The sequence below is a fragment of the Excalfactoria chinensis genome, chromosome 5 (genome assembly GCF_039878825.1).
Source record: "Excalfactoria chinensis isolate bCotChi1 chromosome 5, bCotChi1.hap2, whole genome shotgun sequence".
NCBI classification, from domain to species: Eukaryota; Metazoa; Chordata; class Aves; order Galliformes; family Phasianidae; genus Excalfactoria; species Excalfactoria chinensis.
In genome coordinates this window covers 40756963-40780222 of record NC_092829.1, presented here as the reverse complement: position 1 = coordinate 40780222, position 23260 = coordinate 40756963, and the positions used below count along the sequence as shown (strand labels likewise).

Here is a 23260-nt window from a genome sequence, read left to right as displayed (position 1 = left end):
TTTACCTCCCTTGTTTCAGGAGGGGCTTGTGCCTTATTGCCACAATACCTGAAAAAGCAGTATGAGTGCATAGCAGCCTAGCCTGTGCAGTCTCTAGGCAAAACTGGTGAATTCACTACTTTCCTCCTCTCCCCCCCACCCCTGCAGTTCTAGTAATTAAGATACGTTTTGATAGCCTGATATCCCACCAATAACTTAAAGCTATAGCAATACTATCCCCCATCATGACTGCAAACAGCGGTCTTCTGAACCGTAACATTATCTTGTGATGCGCTGAAACTTTCTGCACTGTGCTAAGTGTTTTGTTCAGTGTTCCAGGAACGCTAAATACTGACTCAAATCAAAGGTGAATTATTTCTGAATACGGAACTCCTGCCTGATTTTTAAAATGAAATAATTATTGCAAAGCCTCAGTGCAGCTGGATATTCACATCTTGTTTGTAGCTTCAGGCTAAGTTAGAATACAAATTGGATATTTTTTGTGCTCTTCTGATAGTGGTGAAAGCAAGGATAGCTTTCACTATATAGCTGAAATTTGGCCACAAAATTTCTAGATCAAATGCTTTGGAATGGGGGGGGGATCAAAACTACCCTTTCTTTCTGGGAACTGCCTGTACTTTTAAGAGTATTAGGCTTAATAAAGCCATACTCTAAGCCTAGATTTTACACAAACTAGCTACCGCAAGAGGTAACCTTGACAAGATGTACACCTCTTCCCCCTCATGCATCCATTTATTCCCAATGACGCTTTTACTGTGCCAAAAAAAATAGTGTCCCTCTTGCAGAGCCATTGCTTCTTGTAGCAAACCACGTTACATCACAGAGCAGGTATCATGCATCTATCTGCAGAAGCAGACCAGGAAACTGGGCTTAACAATATGCATACACTTCCAGACAGAATTTGGTGCAGACAGTGACATTTAACTGAAACTCAGCTTTTATCAAAATAGTAGCATAATACAAAAATCCAAGAACACCGGAAACAAGGAAGCTGCTGCCTTCCATGCACCGGTTAAAGAAAAGCCCCTCTTGCATAAATGGAGCAGCAGCACAGAACAAGCACAGACTTGGCTATACAAGTACATCTGTGACAATCCTCCACTTGACATCATACTGTAATGCTTTAACATCATACCAGTGATGGCAGAACCCAGTATTAAGTCATCATGTAAGCTAGTGGAGATTTCTTCTGTCTTACTCTGCTGTGCTTGCTTTAAATAAGTATTGTCATTTTGATTTGTCTTTGAAAATGCATCTTATACTCTAACAGTCGCATTTAGTTAGAAGTAAAAAAAAAACAAAGAACAATTCAGTAGCCTGTACTGAGCCTTAGTACAGCCAGGATGACAAAGAATACAAGAATGTCATTAAACTGCATATATTATAGAAAACAGGTTTACTTTGCATTTGAGTCACTCTTAATACAAGACAGGTTGGTCTGAAATGGTGAACTGGTTCTATTTGGAACAAAGTATGGCACAGATTCCCGATGTTGATGGACGTTTTGATAATAACATTTTTCTTTGCAATGATTATCAATTCGCCAAAAATAGTGTAACAGTCAAATGGGGAGAGCGAAGGAAAACAGGTTTAGGAGAAGAAATTAAAACCAAGAAGTCTAATGATTGAAAATAAGTGAGTTTTGTAAGAAACTTTATTTAATTTTGTTTTTTAAAAAAAAGAAGTATCCTCTCCTCAGAACAAATGCCACCTCAAAAAACAAAAGGATTGCAGTAGCACACACTTGCACTCAGAGGAAAACATGCAAAACAGATGGCTGAAAAAGTTCTGCATAAAAATCCAAGATCTCTGGTGAGAGTTTGTCCCCCATCCCTTTAGGGACCCCAGATCATGAACAGCTTTCAGTGCAATGTCTCTTGTGTCCAATTTGGGGGAAACGTGGCAGTAGCTCATCTTTGGACAGCTACGCACTCGTGGATGGTTGAAGTAAAACCAGTTTCAGCTCTGTTTTAAAATAGCACTGTTAAATGGTTGCGGAAGATACAAAGAATTCAACAAAATGCCAGAATCCAGTGAAAACATTTTGATTTCTACCCTGTGCCATACATATTAAAAAAAAAAATAGACAAAAAGAGATTTTATTAATACGCCCTCTTTAAATTTTTTTTATTTCTGAAAGCAGCTCTTAATGCAAATCAAAAGCAGTTCCTGAGTAACTGCGGTAAACAGTGTCTTTTAAATAGTTCTGCTCCTCAGCTCTTCTGTTTTGGTTCGTTCTTGTTCTTCTTCCTAGTTTTCAAGTTTAATCTCAGTTCTTTTTTTTCAAAAAATGTGCAAGTTCAGTTAGCATCATTTCCAGAAGTCCATAGGTTGCAGGTCTTCCTGCAACAACTGTAAGATCTGCACATGTGCTAGGTTGTACTCCTATCCCTATTGCGGATTTTTGTTCTCAAACCTGTACAGCATGCACTCTCACGTCTTCTTCAGCATACGCCGGGACTGCCATGTATGGAACTTATTGTAGGCTGTCTGCAGCATCTCTTCTATATGACTTATCAACTGAAAGATTAAGAGGGAAAAGGAAGTAAATGTCACAGCTAATGGAGAATAGATCACCCTCCCTTTGATCAAGCACACTCAGCTGGATTATTCCATTCACAAGTAATTTCACTAAGATCAAGGAGGTATGCCAGATTGAGAAAGGACTCTGAAGCTCTGCTGTGTAAGTCTCTGTAGAGGGAGCAGTTCAGATAGTGACTAAGCTGTGAAGGTCCAGGGAAATTACGCTCGGTTGTGCTGTTTTCTGCTATTTAGCCTATGACCACTTCAAATCTGGTACGGTGGGAGACTGTTTAGAAGTAGCTGCCCAAGTCCTAAGTCATGACAGAAGTAGGAAATAAAACATGACTGCTGCCTTCTGCTGGGTAATCTATTATGCAGCAGAGTGTAGAAAGGGAGAGTTGGAGAAGAATAGTTAACTGTGTAACTAATTACCCGCTAAACAGATAAACTTAAGATGACCCAGAATAAGCAGCAAACAAAGCTACCATTCTTTGATAATTATGGTTCACATTATTAACATGCACCAGAGTATTTTTCCCTTACATTTGTGCTTAAATACTGTCTCCGAATCTTTTCTTGGAATGGGCAGAGCTTTGTAAGCTGAAATCTTTCCAAGTTGCTCCTCATTTTCACAACCTGAAAGACAAAAAGAACCAATACTGTAATCATTTGCACAAAACACTTTGTAATTAATTCTGGGGGAATACTTGGAAATATATATGGTTCAAGGAAAGAAAATTCCTAAATCATCTGTCTCTAAGTTAAAAATTAAGTGCATATTTATTTTTTGAGGCAAGTGTAGTGTGTCTGAAAATGCAGCATGGCAATGTCGTCATTATTACTTTGTCAGCAAGTAACACATGTTAACAAAAATATCCTTTTTGCTTTAAGCAAAGACTATACTGTGAGTTTTTCAGTCACATTTTGCAGCAAAAAAATCTAAGATGCCTGTCATTATCTGCGTGATACACGTGAGGTCAGAGGCTGACAATAGCAACAGAGAAATGCTAATAATCATGAAAGCAACCTGGTCATAGACAGGCATCATCCCTTCATGAAGGCAACTGTCTTCCTAGAAACAGTTTGTGTTTAGAAGCTGAGTAACAATGGATAGAAGGATAAAGATTTCCTGGAAACTACCAATGTGGCAGTTACGCCTTAGAGTAGAAGTGTGGCTGTTGTTTGTGTTTAAAACTGGTAGTGTTAAATATGTGGCTGGAATACAGCTGACTGTTATGTTAGAAGCTAGTGAACAGCCAATGTTCCTACTGGGGGTTATAGAGGCACGCAGGGCTATGCATGACTGTAGCCACTAACACCAGCAGAACTGCTGAAAAATGTAATGTTTTATACTGTTTTGTGACCTTCATCTAAGGATGAGTAAGTGCTCGCTTAATGCATGTGTATCAGCTCTATGTTTCAACTTAATGACAGTCATCTTTAACAATGATCTGGCCATATCATAACCAGTCAAGTGAGGAAGCCTTACCTTTTCTTCTAGGAATGGCGTGTTAACAGGAAAGCAGGACCAGAAGTGTCTTAGCAGCTCCCCTACTGCCACATACAAATGTTTTAGTTCAGACTGAATGTCATTTGGCACCATCTCTGCAATAGGAAAAAAAGGGTTTTTCATATCACTCAAAACTATGATACATAAAATGAGAACATAAGGCTAATGAATGAGGGATGTAATACATATTTCTTATTAGAATTACAGGAAGGCTGGCTGGGAAGGGACTCTGAGGCACTTCACACCTGAAGGAGGTGTGTATCAGATCAGGTCAGCTGCTTATTTATGGCTTGTGTGTGTGGAAGCTTGTATGTTACCCAGGCAAAGGATGGACATCGTGCTTCAATTCAGAATTAGAAAGTACGTGGGGCAGTACTAACTGTTCTATTTGAAGTCTAGTACTAAATGGGTTGTACAGAAGATAATGCAAGCTTGTGTAATTATTTTCCCTCTCTCATTGACAAGAAAGAATGAGAAAACAATGACACTTGTCAGGTAGAGCACATAAAGGAACAAGCAACTATCTTTCAAACAGTGTCTTAAAGTAAGAATGGTTACATGGTTCACAAGTAGGGATGGCACCACAACCCCAAAACAAAACCCACAATCACTGAGAATGACAGAAGCCTGAACAGTCCAAAGGGAACTCTAGGATAAGGATGTTAGAAGAAAAGATGGTCTGGGTTGAAGGGGACTGTCAACTGGGGAGGATAAGAAAGCTTTGTTACTGCTTGATGGACTCCATTTATTACCACTAGGAGTGCATACTTTTTCAGCTGTCTAAATAGTCTCTGCTGTCCTTCAGATCAAGTACAAAACATAAACAGGGAAACTGTTCTAAACCCTGCCTTGTGAGAGCAGGAACTCATCTACTGTGAGATGAAAGGGTAAGGAACTCAAGGTGGCATAAATGTGATAGTGGGGGATGCAGTAGTTGGATGGAGATGGAGGAGGATGAGTTGCTTGTTTGCCTTTGCAGTGCACAGGTAGGTCATTCTTTCAGCAAACTGCAGATTCTAATTCAGGCTGCAAAAAATAAGTTCCACTAGTTCAAAACTCTTATCTATAGTACAATTCCTTAGAGTTCTCACGAAGTATGTCTTGAAAACCCATCGACTGTACGAGGAGTTGGTATTGGGTGCATCCTTTCCTCACTTGCTCTGTGATGTTCTGTCACCCACTTGCCACAGCACAGTTTCAGCCAGTGCTGCCTCTTAGCTGGGCTGAGTTTTTGCTTTGCTTTTGTTTCTGTAACCAATGCTATTCCAGTTCCGTGTTTCCAAAATTTCATATATCGGTGTAACAATCTAAGAGAGATACGAAACAGCAAACTGCTGTGTAATAAGAAGTGACTGAAATATTGTATATGTCAAATCCTTACGGTTTATGGCTTGCTGTGTTCCACCCTGCATAAGTGCTCCTCCAGGTGACAGGACTGCAATAGTGCTAGTAGCATCACCACTTGAAAGAACCTGAAAGCAAAGAGGGAACAAATTTTTGCAGTGATGCCTTAAAAATAAATCATAGGTGAGCTCTAACAGTGGAGATGCAATCGGGAACATACAATGGAAGTTCTGATGAAGAGCTTCCTAGTCTGCAGAATTAAATGCAAGCATTCCCTCGTTTTTCAGTGAAAGCTCCCCAATGAATTATGAACAAATCTTTACCTAGTATGCGAACTGGCTGTGCAAAATGAGATGAAGTTGATCATTACAGTACAGACATGCAACACACAATTGTGGTCCCTTTTCTTAGGGCCAAAAGTGGGTTTACATAAAGGGAAAGTTCAGTTACTGGCTGGTGAGGATCAGCTGGTGGCTCTGCTGCCCTCAAGTTGCCAGAAAGAGTGCAGCCCAATGAAAAGCAGGTCCTGCACTTGAATGCATTCTAAGACAAAGACCCATTTAGTTATAAACCCGCATGCAATGACTTAAGACCATTACCTCCTAAAGTTCAGAGGGTGGGATCAGTAATATTTACCAGTACTTCAAGTAAGCCATCCTGTGTGTGTGTGTATATATATACTTTTCACCACTACTTCAAAAGAACATGGTAATAGTAGAATATAACTGAATATCAGAAATGCTTCAATTTTCTTTTTCGATATATTTTTTTTTTTTCCATGCTTAGATCTTAAACACAGTATTTGAAAAGGTACCACCTGAAGCTGTAAAATAAGCTCAACATTAAACTATTGGAGATAACGAGGTTTACCCTGAACAATTTAAACTCCAGTAGCCAAAGTGTACAGAAATAAAAATGCTAACATCAAGAAGGGAATTTCTGGACAATTCTTACATACCTGAGTTAGATTGGGTACATATGCTTCCATTTCTTGCCTAATACTATGAAAAGAATTAATTATATCCTGACTGGTTGCATATTGCTGTGATTGAATTGGAGTTGGACCATGATAATACCTGTGAGGTGAGAGAAGGAGAAAAGTATATTGACAGGAGTGTTGGTAAAATGGACACCAAATTCAGTGGACAGTAGAAATATTTCTAATTTGGGATGCTTTGCTACTGCTGACATTGCTACCTAAATCCTATTTACTGACGTAAAAAGTAAAACACAGTGCTACATGGGAAGAGGGGAGGGTAAGGCAGCAAAAGAGGCAGCAGTTTCTAACACTGAATTTGCAAGCAAGCTCATGAAAAACTCTCTGCCATCCACTATGCTCAGTTTTGGGAACATCAGTGTAGCAGAGGACTTCACACCAATGTGAACCTCAGAGAAAGGAAGTTGCATGCATGTTTTAGCTGACTGTCTTTCCTGTGGCATCTGTCCTTCTCTATGATTCTCAAGCTTAGTGGTCTAGAAAACAAGAGGACAATTACTACAACAGTAACAAACCAGTGACCAGCTCAAACTATCCCAGTGCTGCTTGTTTTGCTTGGAGTTGTAAATGCACATATCATGTTCATTTTTCTTCTACGAGCTGCAGCAAAGTGCTGAACTATGACAATCGGTCTCTTAAGTCTTGCATAGAAATTACATGTCAAAGTCTTCCCAGCAGGTTTATAGAAACTTGCTGAAAAGCAAAATGAAATCAAAATACAAATTTAAATGAGAAGTGCTTGGCTGAGTATTGCACAGTGGGAACTACATCTCCTGATTCTCTTCAGGCTGTGATGAGAGACTTGCTATATCAAAGACATTGAATTAGTCAGCATCTATTGTTAACTTACCTGTCAGATTTCTTTAAATTTAGTGCAATAGTTTTAGTGCTATTATTCATTGCTAAATCTTCATATTCAATGGATTCCTGTAGTTTCACCTAAAATAAGCCAAAGAATTGTAGACGTTACTAATAACACAATTTGATGCATTTAGTGTTATTTTTCTTCTCACTTCCCTGTTGTTTTGTTTTGTTTTTTTTTTGAGTGAAAGGTTTAGACACACCTTAATGAAACAAAATTGCCTGGAACAGTTAGCATCTATGCTCTCGAGGGAGGTGTGACCAATGTTGTTTAACATGTACAGTTTTTTTTCTGTTATACATAGACCATTCTTTGTTCTCTCTACTGAAGTCATTTACCTCTATGTAAACAGAAAGAGTAATGATTTAATTGCTGAAGTCCAGGAGTATAGGACTGACACAGCAATAATTATCCAAGCTGTTTGGTGACAGCAGAGCTAGAGTATTAGTGGTGAGAGGTAAGAGGACAGTGCCAATGGACTTTGAAGAATGAGAAACCTACCTTTGGAGTTTCTTACTGTTATACTCTTTTCTCATTCCTCTCATCACACTTGTTCCAGGGCTGGCATGTTTATCCTTCAGTAAAAACTAACTTTCAAGAAGGTCAAAGCTGTTGACTTCTTCAGTATTTAACAACATGTGTTGTATGCTCTTGTCTTAGCAGTATATAAAGGCTTTCTTAGCAATACATAAAGGCTTTAAGTCAACCTATTTTAACTGTCAATTCCCGCAAGGAGTATTCAGTCTTTGCAGCAATTACAGTATTTTCTGTCCACTTTGTGAGCTGCTGTGGTCGCTCTAAAACAGGCTTGTGCTCTATGTCAGTGCACCAGACATCATTGCTCTTTGTTTAAACTTCCTCCAACTTCTACCCCTAAGATGAAGACTGCCATGAGTCAGTTCAATCATTCTCTCTACAAATGTACACTTGATAGGTTAATATTGACTCTCAAGCACCAATACTCCTTTTGGATGTATCTTCCCTAGAACTGTTCAGGCAAACAGCAAAAATACAACTGCACAGTACGGAGAAAAAAGTAACTTCTGTCTAATCAGAATCACACTGGAAACTTCTGCTTTCAGGGGGCCCTACTAAACAGATCAACAGAACAATACTTCAAGGTATAGTTTGTGTTTGCTAACAGATGTTCTTATTCTCAAGGCTTCTCACTTTGCCCTTAGTTATTTAGCATAGAAGTATATAGAGTAACAAGTATTGGTTTAGGTGCTTCTTAAAACACATAATAAACCTTCAGCAATGCTTTAAGAGACAACATCCAAATTCTTCCAACTAGAATGGCATCAGCTGACTTTATACCTTTTTCATTGGTGGTTGAAAGAAATCTGAATCCCTGGAGTTTCCATCCGTACTGCTGGTCTCACTGTAATGGTCATTTTGTGCTTCTCTTAAAATAGAGAAACAGCATTAAGAAGAATTCACCTCACAGGAAATTTAAGACACAAGCTAAAGACAAAGTAAATTTATGTTTCAAAAATACTCATACGGTACATCTGCTTCCCCCCCTTGTGTCTTCACTGGAAGAAGTTTATGTAGATAAAAGGAGCCAACACCTCAAATAATGCTTTGTCCAGGAGGAAACTCAGCAGCAGGGTAGGGTATTTCTCCCTTGCTGCAGAAATAGTGGTGTGCCAACAGTGAAAGTGTATGATTTGCATACATAGTTATGCCTATGACATACTAGCAAGGCTATGGGAGCTCTTAGAATCTGCTGTTTCAGAATGAGTTACTGATTTTCCTCTCCGAACTGAGGAGCAGAGACATGTATTATCCAGAAGAGATTATCTGAGATCCACTGTTCAGTTTGGAAAAGATGAGAACGGTGTCAGGGAGCTCAGCTATGCAGAAGACAGTATTTAAGATCTCCTACCTGTGAGGGACTGTAGGACTTGGATACAGTGTTAATCTATTTAGGTGGTTGTCTGGGAACAAACTGTACAACAGACCTTACATCTAACCTAATGCATCACCCCTCCCCCCCCCCTTTTTAAAAAAGATGTTTTACCTGTAGATTTTACTATAAATTTATGTAACTGTCTTAATTTCAGTTGGGATAGAAGTGTTCAGAGTGTCTGGGATGACACTGCATTTTTGGTTCTAGAACAAAAACAATGCTGGTAACACAGTGATGTTTATAGCTGTTGCTTAGCAGTGTTGTAGAGCCAAGGCCATTCTCAGCAATGAGCCTAAGGAGCTGGGAGGAAACAATTAGGACGGCTGACTTAAACTGTCCCAAGGATATTCCGTACCTTACAACATCATGTGGAAGGAGTTTTGAAGGGGGTGGGAATTCATCTGCCTCTGTTCTGCTGCTGCTCAGGGAGCTAGGTGGGCATCAGTTTGGGGGTGGTGAGCAATTGCTTGTGGACCACTAGTTGTATAGTTGCATACATTTATTTATATATATATATGTGTGTGTGTGTGTGTATGTATATATTCATAACTATTTCCCTTGACTCTTAAGTAAATAGTTTTATCTCAGCCCATGAGTTCTACTTTTTTTCCTGATTCTGTCTCCTATGCCACTGGGAAAGGGGAAAGTGAACAGACAACTGTGTGGTGCTCAGCCACCTGCTGGGTTAAACCACAGCAGTCAGTCAGGGACAGGATGTTCCCCTAGGTAAACCTTTATGTGATCCATGCATATCACATTCATGTTGTGCTTCCTCATTTGCCTTCTCCCATGCAACCCACTATAGGAAGTCACAGCAGATCCACTCCTGGAAGGTGGTAGGTGGAGCCCCTGAACCAGATCTCCCCTTTGATGCAGCCTTCAGCAGGGATAGAGAAGAGAGACAGAATCATCCTTTCTATTTTCTATGTATGAATGGTAGGAGAGCAACTCAGCTAACAATAGCACCTGTCATCTGAGACAGATCTGAAGAACTTCATAAAAAGTAAAATAGAACCTAATGGTACTTTTCTTTCCAGAACACAGTAATTTGCTCGTAAAAATTACAGGAAAGGACTGGATGAATAACAGCAGATGTATTTTCCTTCTGGAAATTCTTTAATTTGTTAAAAATATTTAGCTTTCAGACAACATTGAAACTTACTGTTTTCTGAGGCCAGCTGCAAGGACCATGGCACTATGATGATTAAAGCGTTTTATAATGGCGGCATTGCTACTTTCTCTAGCAGATTTTGAGGCATTTGATGTAGAGGCCACAGGAGCAACACCATAGCCCTATAAAGAGAACAACACTGAGCCAAAAGGACCATTCTATGTTTTCCATTGAGTCAGGAAGCCATGCTATCTCCTCTGAGCTTCAGTGGTACAAAGCATTATTGTTAATTATAACTGAAAGGTTTAATTAAGCCAGCTGCAGAAAACTGCATCCTTAAATATTTTATATTGTGGTACGTTATTTATAAAAATTGTTTTAGTTTATACATGAAGGCAGGTAACTTCACACTGAGCTATTTTTGACAAAACAAAGTAATTAAATCTAGATAAAATTCTATACAACATGCATAAAATTAAGCAGAACCCAACAGCAACACTCAAAGTAAGGAGAAAGGCTAAAACCTTTTTTTTCCTGTTTTGTGGCCACAGGTTCTAAAAGTTAGGAAGAAGCCAGACAGAATCTGCTATAATTGGGGGGGTAAGTGGGGGTTGTGTGCAAAGCCATACAAGGTGGAAGGAACTCATTTAGAAAAGTGAGAGGTCCTGCAGCACACCCAGCACATTAACACAAGCGGTTGGGCACAGGCTTCAGTTCCTCACAGACATATGACTGTGTAAATGCGGAGTACTCAGTAAGTGCAGCAGCCTTCTAAGTGCTGTGTTTTAGAAATAGTGTTTGTGGTAATTTGAACAGGAAGGAGAAGGACCCAATTTCCCCTTAAATTTGTTGTTGCCAACTACTTACTTCATCTAATGTTCTGTCTTCCAAAGCTGTTAAATCTATCATAGGGTTTTTCACTCCTTGAGACACCATTGCTTTTAACCCTGTATAAGAGTAGCAGGAAAAAAAAACACATGTGGGATTACTATATTATATTTAACGTTTAAAAATCAATATTCTCAAATATCACTGATTAGATCTTTCAACCCTTTAAAGTTTCCTTGAAAATAAGCAATAAACTTGAAAAATTATTGTAAGAGATCAGCCTTCTAATTACAGCAGCTTTCATCTACTTCTGTTCATTGCTGTACTCTGTATTAAAATAGAGGATGCTTTTAGTATTAGTTGTTAGTAGAAACTGGGAAGCCTGACATTTTTCTTTTAACTCTGGCTCCGTATTACTGGATCGCTTTGGGTAGAAGTAACCATAGTAATCATAGTAACTTATGATAGCTTTTCCTTGTGAAGGGCTGTGGGTTCCTAATAGAACCCATATCCTGTCAGAATTCTAACACGTACTAAGGAATGGCATTAAGTGATTTTACTTCTTCATATGTCTGGATGATTAAAAAACCATACAGATTAAATGTAATCTGACTTAAGTTTTCGTTAAAAAGGTGGACAGGATAGAGATGGCAACTCCTATGGAAAATATGGGATGAGATCCACACTTTTCTGTTGATAAACATTCAATTTGTTATAAAAGCTGCACCTGCTGTAAGTTGTACACAGCCACAAAATGAAGGTTTATGTAAACTAATTTATTCCATAGCAACTGATAGCAGAGCATAACTAACCTGTCATGATGGTAAATTATTGGAATTTATCACTAATTTATTGGTGCATGAATTGTGATAAAGGGTATTTCTTGTACTAGCACATCCCCATTTATTCCAAGGAATGCATTTGCAGTCAGGTTAAGAACAGCAAAGATACAGACAATTTCTGGTGACAGTCTCCGCCTCTTGCCTTAACAAGATGTCCAATAAATGGACATCAGAAAATGCAGACTTCAGCTTTGCAAGTTGTTCTGGCTGTTTGTCTTGTGCTGTGCTCTGTAAGATCGCTAACAGCCTACTGCAGCAACCAAGTCACAAAGCTTACCTTTCTCATCCAGTTTGGCACATTCGGCAAAGAGATCTTTCGAGCCTGTATTGAGCCTGTCCCGATGGAAATAGTGAGACTGAAAAAATCGTGTCCAGAATTCCCTTTCTGTCATGTTATGTGGAACATTTTCTGCATATTTCATTTTTACTGCAAACAAACAAGTAATGATTACAAAGTGTTCTGCAAATCTTAATACAGCATTTCATATTAGTATTTTCTTACTTGCTTCCTAGCTTTCTGTCTGGTGCTATCGTCATTCATGCCAGTTAAGTGTAAGGGAATGCACAGGTTAAGCACCAGTTAATGGGTACTCTTCTATGCTCTGCAATGCTACCTAATGCTCTGAAAAGAAATGCACATCACAGGAATTTGAATACTCTAAATTGCGCTCACACAAGAAGTCTTCTTGACAGAATTCTAGTTGTCCTCAAAATGGATCTAGCATTTGTAACCTACTGCCCAAATGAACCAGTGTCAGTGTTCAGTGTAGTGCAAGGGAAGGAAGGAAATCACTCTTCCCCTCCGAGGAATTGAAATACTCAGTAGATTATCATGGGAGTCAAATCTCTGCTTACAATCAAAAAGCAGGTGGAACAAATTAAAACACTTTTGAAATGAAAACTCCATTTCATTAGTTGAAACAAGGAACGACTGGATGTTGTGTTGAGGGACATGGTTTAGTGGAAGCTGTTGGTAACAGGTGAACGGTTGGACTGGATGATCTTTAGGTCTTTTCCAATCTTGGTGATTCTATGATTCTATATCCTAACACATCTTAGCACATGCTTCTTCCCATCCCTCCTCACATTACAGAAACTTAGTAGGGAAAAATAATCCAAGAGACTGAAGTTGCAGTCCTGTATACTTCAAGGCTTTGACTTCCTGTGGTAAGATGGTAGTAAACAAATCTTACACGAATGTAAAGCAGTGCACTACTCTTACCTGCAGGATACGTTCGAAATATGGATTCAATGATATCTGAAGTCAAATTGTACCTCAGACCATTGCAGCCATCTGTTTGAGGTCGTACATCAGCCTAAGAAAAAGCAAACAGGGAGGAGAAACAGCTTAAGTCTGAATATCTTCTGGAAAGGGAGAAAGAAAATACTGCCATCCTGCAGTCTGATTCTGCTGTAGATAAATAATCTTCTTTCTACAATAATCCATAGCATATTTGATCATAAATAGATATTTACAAAACACAAAACAAAAGAGCATCACTGGTTACTTTATTATACTTACTACCTAAGGCACGATTCAAGGAAACTAAATTTTAAAGATGAAAGCAGAAACAATGAAGAGGAGTAGTTCATTTAATATATCCAAGCAAAAATAGCTATATGTACCATGTATGCCTATCTTTGGGTGTTTACTCAACAATTCATCTGATGAAGAATCAATAACAGTTTATGGCTGTTACTCCTTTTCTTATATATGAGAGGCATCTCAGTACAAATGATAAATAACACTGAACTTAAAAACTGCCTTAGCTAAAGCCTGCAAGTTAGAGTTCTCTCTTTAGGAATGTCTGGAGCAAGTAAGCACAGTCACATTCTCTGTAACAAGAGAAAGCGGGTGCCTACATATTCTGGCTTTCTTTTTTTTTCAGTACACTTAAATTCTTATGTATTTAGTGAGTGTATAGTAGGTACGTCAGAAAATAATTCCCATCTCCTCCTTCCCACTCAAACCTCTGCTGTGTGCACAAGTCATTTCAAAGACAGAAATGGGATTTCTGTTAACAAGTTGCCATCTGTATGAGTTTTGTTGCAAGTGTAAAAACATGGACCTGTAGGAGGAATCTGAAGACTGTACCTGGATTATAATGTCTTAGGTTGCACTGAGATTCTATACAGGCTAATGTAACTGTATGTTTGGGAAAGAGATGGAACAAGCTTTCAGATGTACAAGTTGGGCCTTTGAGCAGCTGAAAGAATGTTCCAGGTTAAACAAAAACATAACAGACTGGATGTTGTGTTGAGGGACATGGTTTAGTTGGAGCTATTATTAATAGGTGAACGGTTGGACTGGATGATCTTTTAGGTCTTTTCCAACCTTGGTGATTTCTATGATTCTATAAATATGGGGAAAGCATAAGACTGTTTGTGTGGGACTCTTTGCTGCTTCACTTATGCGGGTGGACATTACAAGAGATGCTTTTTAATTAATTGCATTAATACAGTAATCTAATGACAGAATTTGCCTTTTTTTCCTATTACATGGAAGATGGAACAGCAGTTTACACAGAATCTGTGTGTTGTATCTTTAAGTTAAATTTGAGCAACCTATATTGATACAGTTTTGGGTTTGAATTTGCACTGTACCTTTACTTTTTTTCCTCCTTGATGCTTGCAATAGTCTAAGAGGCAGAGAAATATTAAACTGAGGTACCAGGAAAGAAAAACATTCAAGTATATGGGAATAAAGTACAGGAGCAGAACTCTCACTTCCCCAGTTTGTTTGCTCTAAAATGCTTTCGATGAGAGGTTCAACATACCAGAAATGCTGCAGAGATGCCCACATCCTGCTTACTAGGTGCTGCAGAATTATCCCCTGCATTCAGGCTTAAACGGTTGGCCCAGAATTCTTCAGCACTGATTACTTGGCTCACAACAAGGTCTTTATAGAGCTGAAACAAAACAGGATCTTCTTGCAGCATTCTGGTAAAAGAACGTATTGAATAGAATTGAAATGCTGCAGGATAAATCACTAGGATTTCCATAGGTAATATGAGTTCACAACAGGAACAGAAACTAACTTTTCTTTCAAAAATGCTGTGTTTCTTAACAAGACTGTGCAAACAACCAACCTCAATAATGATGATATTTGTCCCAAAAGAACAAAGAAAGTGCTCAAAATCTTTCAGGGGTAGCATGAAATGCTAGAAAAAGTATCGCCTAAGAAAGCATTAATGTGGGATTCATGTCTTGTCCTTAAATACTCTGTGAAGCATGCATCTTTGCATGCCCTAGGCTGGAGTCTTCTGAACTGCAAAAGCAAATTTAATTTTCCTGAACTTTCATAACAAAGGTGGTACGGTAGAAAAAGGAGATTGAGGCACTACCCAATTCTTGATCAAAATCTTAACGTTTGGTACCTACAGTTCTCTATTCTAGCGCAAGAATGCAGAATACAAAGTATGCATGAAATAAGATATCTTAAGATGCAAGTTACTGTGAGGTTTTTTGTTCATTAACATTTCTGTTGGTGACATTGCTTAACTTTCATGTGTAGCACAAGTTGCTGCCTCCATCCACTAGGGGATAATGTTTACAAAAGCTACAATCCAGATCACCAGTATCACCCTTACTGTCCAAAATGCAAACAATGTACGGCCCAGAAACTTCAGTTGGTCCATATTCTTTTCACGTAGCTGTATACCCAATGTGAAGCCCAGCAGGTTATTTAATGAGACACATGCAAACGTGTGGACAGTTAGCCAAAAATCTCAACAAGCTAAGCATGTTCCTCAGGATATTCACTGTGAACAAAAAAAACACCACAGAGGAATCTTATGAATACATACTATGTAGACATGGGGAGAATGGGGATAAATTACAGTTTGGCTGAAGTCTGCAGCTGTTCTGAGGGTGAAGTAGGATGAGACAGAAGTGGTAACTTTCTAGGATGACAGATTCCTGGTGTGTTTTCACACCATATTATTCTTTCTATTCTATTTTAATTCTTACAAACACGGATTAGTGACAATGACTACAAGTTAGAGCAGCAAGCAGTAGTCTGTCAGATTTGAAATAGGTCATTAGATGTTGGAGTTTTCATTCACACTTCACCCCTCGCTATTAATAAATGGGGAAAGTGCCACAGGGACCCGGGATGTGGTACCCTTCCAGAATAGTTTTTTTGGGCCACATCTGTTCCAAACTAAGCAGTGAAGTCATATTACTGGATTTGGATTTTAATTGTCAAATGAACAGACTGTGTACAGAGACTTTGCCTCTTCTGCTTCCGCTTTTTTACAACTAGAAAAGCTTTTAATGCTAAAAGATAAAATACTATAAAGCTCCATTTAGGGGTGCAAGGGTTCAGAGGTAAGGCTGTACAGCTACTCACTATTATCACTGTCAGAGAAAAGGAAGGAGCAATAAAGAAACTATACGGCAATAGTGCCAAAGCAGTTTGCACTGCTGTGGATGCTAGCTGTCCCTGCAGTACAGAAAACAGCTCATCTCATATCTCTGTCAGAGCTACTATATAAGGGCTCTTGCCTGTGTAAAGATTTCCCTTTGTGAAGATCTAATCTGTCTGGTGAAGTAATGTTCCTATTTTCAAGAAAAAAAATCCAAAATATTTTACTTAGTTAGTTCAAAGCTTTGAAAATGGAAGCTAGCAGGTGGAGGATTCACATGAGATGCCAGTGAAACTCATCTGGAGAGGCAGAGAGAAGTACGCCCTATGCGCACAAGGACCAGTTTAAAATGAGCATTTCAAAGGATATCTTAAAAGCCCTTTTGGGAAAATGACTTAATTCCTGAAACTCTTTTCATTAAATTTATTTTAGAATAAACATCCTGTATGCTGAAGAATAAACTACGCTGCATATCAAGTGAGATGCATGAAACAAAACCAAAACAAAAAACCCCAACAATTTAGTGTAGTCCACAACATACCAGGATAGAAGATTTGTCTGGGCAGGCAGGGAGGAAGGAGCAATAAGGGTATGTGAAGCGGGGTGGGGGTGATGGCAGGAAGATGAAAACTTCAGGAGGGAAAGTAAAAGTTTTGAAGTGCTTGCAGCTTTTTAAAGTGATAAGTGTGTACTCAGGAATGCTAAAGAGACAGACTGCCACTTGGGTGCTTTCATCTCATACCCACAGGTATGAAAGGCTGAGTAGTTGCCGTCACACCTTGGGAATGTGCCACTGAGAATGCAGGGACAGTCTCAACATGTTACGCTTATATAAACCCTGAGGATTGAAACTGAAAGTGGAAAGTTTTTCACAAACATAATGTCACTAATAATGCTGCAATACAACATTACAACTGTTGGCAGAAACATGCTATAATTAAGTAAGAACTATGGAATAAGAAAAGCAGCTTTCAGATCGCCTTTACCTGTTCTTCTCCTCAAGTTCTTTATTAGCTTTCCTCTTGAATTTGGGCAACAGTTGTTGAAGAAGATCCTTTACTGCATCTCGCTCCTTCACTGCTGTGCTTTCGTTGGAGAAGTGAAAGTTGGTTGTGTCCCCTGCATGCAATACTAGCTGAAGCTGAATTTTAGCTTTACCTTCTGGACTGATTTTCTGGCCTAGATTGCATAGAGAGTATTAATTAGCAACAGACAGCAAGCTTATACTGGAAAGTCTCTTCCCTAGAGTATTTGGTTAGAAGCAAGTATCCACATCTTCCAATTAAATATCATTACTCTGCGTGTGAACTCCAGCCACGCAAGTAGAACATTGTTTGCCCCTTAAATTAGTCGGACTGCTGCACAGTCAGCCCAAAATACAAGACACTGCCACCAGCAGCCCATTGCTCAGTATCCTTCCACCACACCTTAGGAGCCTAGATTCATCTTTGCATTCTCTGCGTTCTCTGCCAGCAAACCAGTCACCTGGAGGCTACAAGCTAGTACAAGTCCAGGCTGATGCTGAGAAGTGACAGTCTTGTGTCCCCACTCCACCTCTCTTCCTGCCACTTCTCTTGTACTGGTGTTAATGTTTGTACAGTAACCAAAACCAAGGAAGCAATCCAATGAGAAGCATCCCCTTTTGTTTTTCCAGCTGGATCAGTTTCCACAGAAGAGTAGTAGTAAGAAAGCAAATGCAGGGTGGGGTAACAGGACGCTGACAGCAAAAGTATGCTGGTTTCAAGTGGTGTGCTAAGCAGTTAGCCACAGGTATTCCTAAAAGGTGATCCCAATGCCTCCAAGGTGCTGCTGCACCCTAATGACTCATAAGGAAAACCCGACTTCCGCTTCCTTTTCTGTAACTAGAGGGAGAAGAGGCTAGAACAACTGTGCTTATGGATTGCAAACAACTACATTGATGGACAGTTCTACACTGACTTCAACAAAGCACTGCAAACAGCATTAACCTCCTCCTCTCCATTAACAGCCTCCTCCTCTCCATCCCATTTTTATTTTTTGGATTGTACAAAGACATAAAATAGCAGCTTTCATTTAAGTTATAAAGACTTATTTGCGTGCATGCTTCAACGTCTATATAAGCTGCTTATGCATAAGCTAAATAGCTGGATAAAGCCTTCACAAAATTGAATATAATGAGACCTTTTAACTTATAGCACGTGTATTTCAGAAAAAGGCAACTTAGATTTGATTCATCGCACCCACTTTTGTTGGTGCTGCAGTACCCACTAGGGCTGAACCAAACGATGCATACAACATGCTTCATTCCTTTTTTGGCATTGCAACACATGGAACGTTTGTACTAATTGGAGCCAGAAAAACAGCATACAGACATTTACTGTTCAGTTGTGACTTGCAAGAACTATGCAGCAGCAAATGCTTCTCTGGTAAATGACTGTCAGGCCAAACTACAGAAGCCAGCACTTCTGAAGTAATGGTCTGTTGGGTGAAAATATAAGCCATGTTCATTTTGTAAGCAGATTGGAACAGCCTTAGATACAGAACTGAATAGATGACATGCCAGATAGATAGTTTTTGTTTTATGCTCCTATACTCTTCTCCTTAGCCCTCCTCCCACCCTTCCCTCCACAAGCATATGGCATGGATGATTTCTGTTCAGTTTATTGCAGAGTTCTGGGTTGGGATTTTATTTTATTTTTTTAATTTAATAGAAAATGCAGTATAACAAAGATTTGCAGAGTACAGAAGTTCTGCTGCCACATCCATCATAAACCAATAATCATTCGCTGTGTTCCTGATCACTGCTGCTGCCTAGAACAGCCTAGCCAAAGCTCCAGATCCTTGCGACCTTCCCAAGTAACATCAGTGCTTTACAGCAGTATGCTTTGGGTTGTATTTCAACATTTCTTGGAATATTACTTACTGAAGAACTTACTGAAATAGGGGAAGTTTTCACTTACATTTTATGTCTGCGTACATGTGGCTGACTGTGAAGCGGTCTTTGCCTTCGGGTGCCCATGCTATCCTCTCAGCCATAAGGTAGAGAGCTCCATCCTGCTTCTTCTGGCGGACCTTCTTTACTATCAGTAACACTTCTTCTGATGACGTTGCCATTGCAGCTACAAGGAGCTATTAAAAACATACAGCAGAGCTAATTATTATTATTATTTGCTGTAATTCTTTTACTTTCCTTGCCAAGGCACTGTGGCTTGTATGTACTTGTTAATGCCCACGTCATTTTTGAACCCTTCCAGACAGACATGCTTCCCCACTGACGATACAATTAACGAACTTATTTTAACAAAATACTGCCCGCTATTTAAATAATTCATCTACTTACATTGCTGACACTGCTTGTGCTTCAATAAAAGACCACCAAACCTTAAACCGATAACCAAGTTTTAATGTTTCTTTACTATTCTTTGCAGATCAGAAAAAAAAACACAACAAAAATCAACAGCAAAAAAACCCAAAGCTATGCAGAAACACAAACTGCAGATCTCCTCCAGCGTTTGGCAGCGATTCCTTCAGCATGAGCAGCAGATGCTAAATCATTTCAGAAGAGGGAGGGATACAAGGTATGTGAAAAATCATGGATTTTCAGTTCTCTGCACTAAAGATAGTGCAGCTGGGTGACAGCCCTGCTCTTACTGCAGTGCTTTTTGCTGAGGGCTCGTACAATATTCTGTACATTTCATGTCAGCCGAGCAGTTCCCTACCCCTCTCCCCCAGACACCACAGGATAAAATGCTGTATCTGCTTCAAAAGAATGGGATTTTTCACCTGTCTCACATTCAGAAGCCTGTTAATACTTGCTGTACCATTTCCAGCAGTCATTATCCCTCCCTCTTTACAGCTTCACCCTACAGCTTCAAATTTCTCAAGAGAATAAGTTCACCATAGGTGTGCCCAGCAGATTCTAATAATGTACTATTGCACGCCCATCAAAAAACGACATCTTTGTTGAAAATGTTTAGTCTGTCCAATTAATATATATTGTACACCACGAACTTTCCTGTTGAAACACAAAACAGTATTTTCTAAAGCCAGTATGTATGTTTTGTGGGTTTTCAGAGTATCTGTCAGATTTGCATTTGTACGCCTGCATCAAAGCAGCGCATATAGCTTATTACACCAACATTACCTAGCACAGAATGGTACCTCTGAACGTTGTGGGTATGCAGGGTCTTTATTTTTGATATTTTGCTCAGACAGCTTGTATAGCAGCACAGCATTTTCCTCAGTATTGCAAGCCCATCATCAAAATGTGTTACGTAAAATAACATATGGAAAGCTTTCGTGGTGAACGGATCCTGCACTTCAGTTTCATCCCTCTGTAGCATTTATCAGCTGAAGCCTCACCCAACACTTCAACAATGCAGATCTGACTGTGGGGGTTCCCATCCACACAACTGCAGCAGCAGCCAGAACAGGCTGTGCCACTCTGAGCAGCCCTGCTAATGCTGCTTCCTCAAGGAAAACCACATGGCATCATTTCACGACCGCTTCTCAGCACAGTCCATTACAGTGTCCCCATCAGCGTTATTATCCTTCAGTGTTTTTCCTGCTCTCGTGTTATGCTGAATTTTCTGTTGTGGGTCTCTGGTCTCCCATCAGCACCTCATCCTTACCGGAAAGAGACAGCGGCCCACATGTTCCAACAGACCAGAAACCTCCATACATGCAAGACTGAGGATTTTCATTTCTTTCTACCCTTTCAAGGACATTATTATCAAAAGCAGAAGAGACAAAGCGACAGAATGCAAAGGAATTTAAACTGCACGGAACAGAAAGAGAAGCATTTGGGGCTCACTGTGCTGAGTTGCCATGCTTTTGTACTGTGCTATTTCACCCACCTACAAGCAGCCTTTTTTGCTGCAGCACGCAGCAACCAGCAGCAATTTCTCGCTGATAGCCGCAGCGCTGCCAGCACCGTGCCTGCAGCACGCAGGCTGTGAGCACAGATCCCACAAGTGGCTCCTTCTGCTTGCTGGGAGGGCATGGAGGGCATAGACTCATACTTGTCATTGTCATGCTCTCTTTCTCATGCAGCAACTAATAGTGGCGGCAGGATCACGCAAGCACAACCAGCATCACACACAAAATGCAGAAAGCCACCAGCTGTCTTTTGAACAATGTATTGGTATAAAAAAGAACAATAATCAGGATTTAGTGAAGTTACCATCTTTCATTAATGGAAACAAGATGGCTCCTCTTGTTACAAGAAGTACCAGAACAATTTTAAAATAGAATCTCACCCAGCTGTGAGAGCAGCATGAGGACACTCCTGGCTGCTGCTGAGAGGAAGGCCGCGTCCCCACACAGCACACCGACTTCTTTTCTTTATTCAGTCCTTAGGCTCATTGTGGAGGTGAGAGCCCTCAATGAGCTACTCCCGCCTGCCTCATCATCATCATATCTGTGCCTGATCACTGCTCTGGAGCTTCCAGCAATCGGTGCTGCAGTTCACAGCAGCGCTGCTCCAAGAAGCAAGGACTGCAGTGGTCACGGGGAAAAATTGTGCTGTTTTGCAGCTCTAGTGGTAATTTTAGTCTGCTGGAGAAAACAGCAGCGTTGGAGTCATTCAACTGCAAATTTTGGAAGAGTCGTTTCTCTGGTTTAAAGCATCTCCCTGTATAGGATAACCAGGCACAGGTTCATCCAAATTCTCTGGTGACACAATTTTTGAAGCGATGGTTAATGGCTGGGAAAAATCCCAGGCATCAGGCCTAACTCCCGGCTGGGATTTGTCACCGTGCCTGTCTGGGCTGGTACTATTGGCTGCGGTGTGCAACGGGCAGGGGCTGTGCAGGAGCAAAGTACGGGCTGCTGGCTGGTGACCACCTGCAGCCGCTCCTCCCCGGCTCTGGGAGAGGATCACCTGGAAACGCCATCACATTCTAACAGCAATTTTCCTCTACCATTGAGCCTCTCCCTAACCTCTGCTGCAGCTGGTCTGCGTGCTCTGTGCCTCACAGCTCTGAGAGCTCCCCAGTGCTGCTGCTGTGCTCGAGTTCTGAACAGGCATAAAAGCCACCCCTGGGGCTGTCACTGGCTCTGCTCGGGGTGGTGACCAGCCGGGGCAGAGCTGGGGTCGGCTCAATGCTGCCATCAGCTCCCTCAGTGCCGGTACCCGGCGGTGCCGTGGGCCCGCTCCGTGCCACGGACGCGAGGCCCCGCGGCATCGGGGGGGCCGGAGCTGCGGTCACGCTGCCGCAGGATCCGTGCGGGACCCGGGCCGGGCCGCCTTTGTGCGGAGGCTGCTGTAGCGCCGGGCCCGAGCGAAGCGGGCGGCGGAGGAAGCCCCGGAACGGGCGGGCCGAAGGCCGCGGTGTAACCCGCCGGGCCGGGCCCGCTGCGCCGGACCTCCGGGCGCTATCCCCAGTAAGGACTGCTCGGGGAGCGCGGGGCAGCGCGGCGGATCGGCCTCGCCACCCACACCGGCACCCGCAGCGCCCGCCGCCGCCGCTCGCGCGCCGCGCTGCTTACCGTGGGGCGGGAGCTGCTCCGGGCGGGCGGGCGCTGCGGGCCGCGGGGAGACCGGGCCGGGCCCGGGGCGGTGCGGGCGCTAAGGGGGTCGGGCCGCCGCCGCTGGGGCCATGGGGCGGGCAGGGGCGGGCACGTGACCGGAACGGGCCGCGAGGCACCGGCAGGGCGGGGGAGGCCGCGTCACGTGACGAGGACGCAGGCCGCCGAGGCACGTCCTCCGCGATCACGTGGCCGCTCCCCCCCACCCCCCGCCGCCATCGCCCCCCCCCCCCTCCGCACTCACGTGACGGCCCCTCCCCCGCCGCCATGACAGTAAGGCGGAGGGGGGAGCTCCCGGGGGCTCGGCCGTGCCGCCGCCCCCCCACCCCATCCCGCCGCGCCCGGTTCTCCCCTCCTCGCCGCTGTCACCCGGCCCCGCCGTTCGCGGGTGTCGCTCGTCCCCCGCCATGGGCCCGGCGGTCCCGCCGCTCCGCTCCCAGGTCGGCGCCGCCGCGCT

At 41.7% G+C, this 23260-nt stretch overlaps 1 protein-coding gene across 1 annotated transcript; it reads right to left on the bottom strand.

The window, feature by feature from the left end:
* Window positions 1-1964: 1964 nt before the first annotated feature.
* On the bottom strand, window positions 1965-22929 carry GTF2H1 (general transcription factor IIH subunit 1). The gene is made up of 15 exons (XM_072338412.1): window positions 22765-22929; window positions 19236-19404; window positions 17283-17475; window positions 14707-14869; window positions 13152-13245; window positions 12207-12356; window positions 11127-11206; window positions 10311-10441; window positions 8554-8641; window positions 7225-7313; window positions 6336-6453; window positions 5415-5505; window positions 4013-4128; window positions 3067-3159; window positions 1965-2520 (listed from the first exon to the last, which is right to left on the bottom strand). Exons 2-15 carry the CDS (start codon window positions 19387-19389, stop codon window positions 2434-2436), a joined length of 1647 nt encoding a protein of 548 aa, XP_072194513.1. The 5' UTR covers window positions 19390-19404; window positions 22765-22929; the 3' UTR covers window positions 1965-2433.
* Between the last annotated feature and the right edge of the window lie 331 nt (window positions 22930-23260).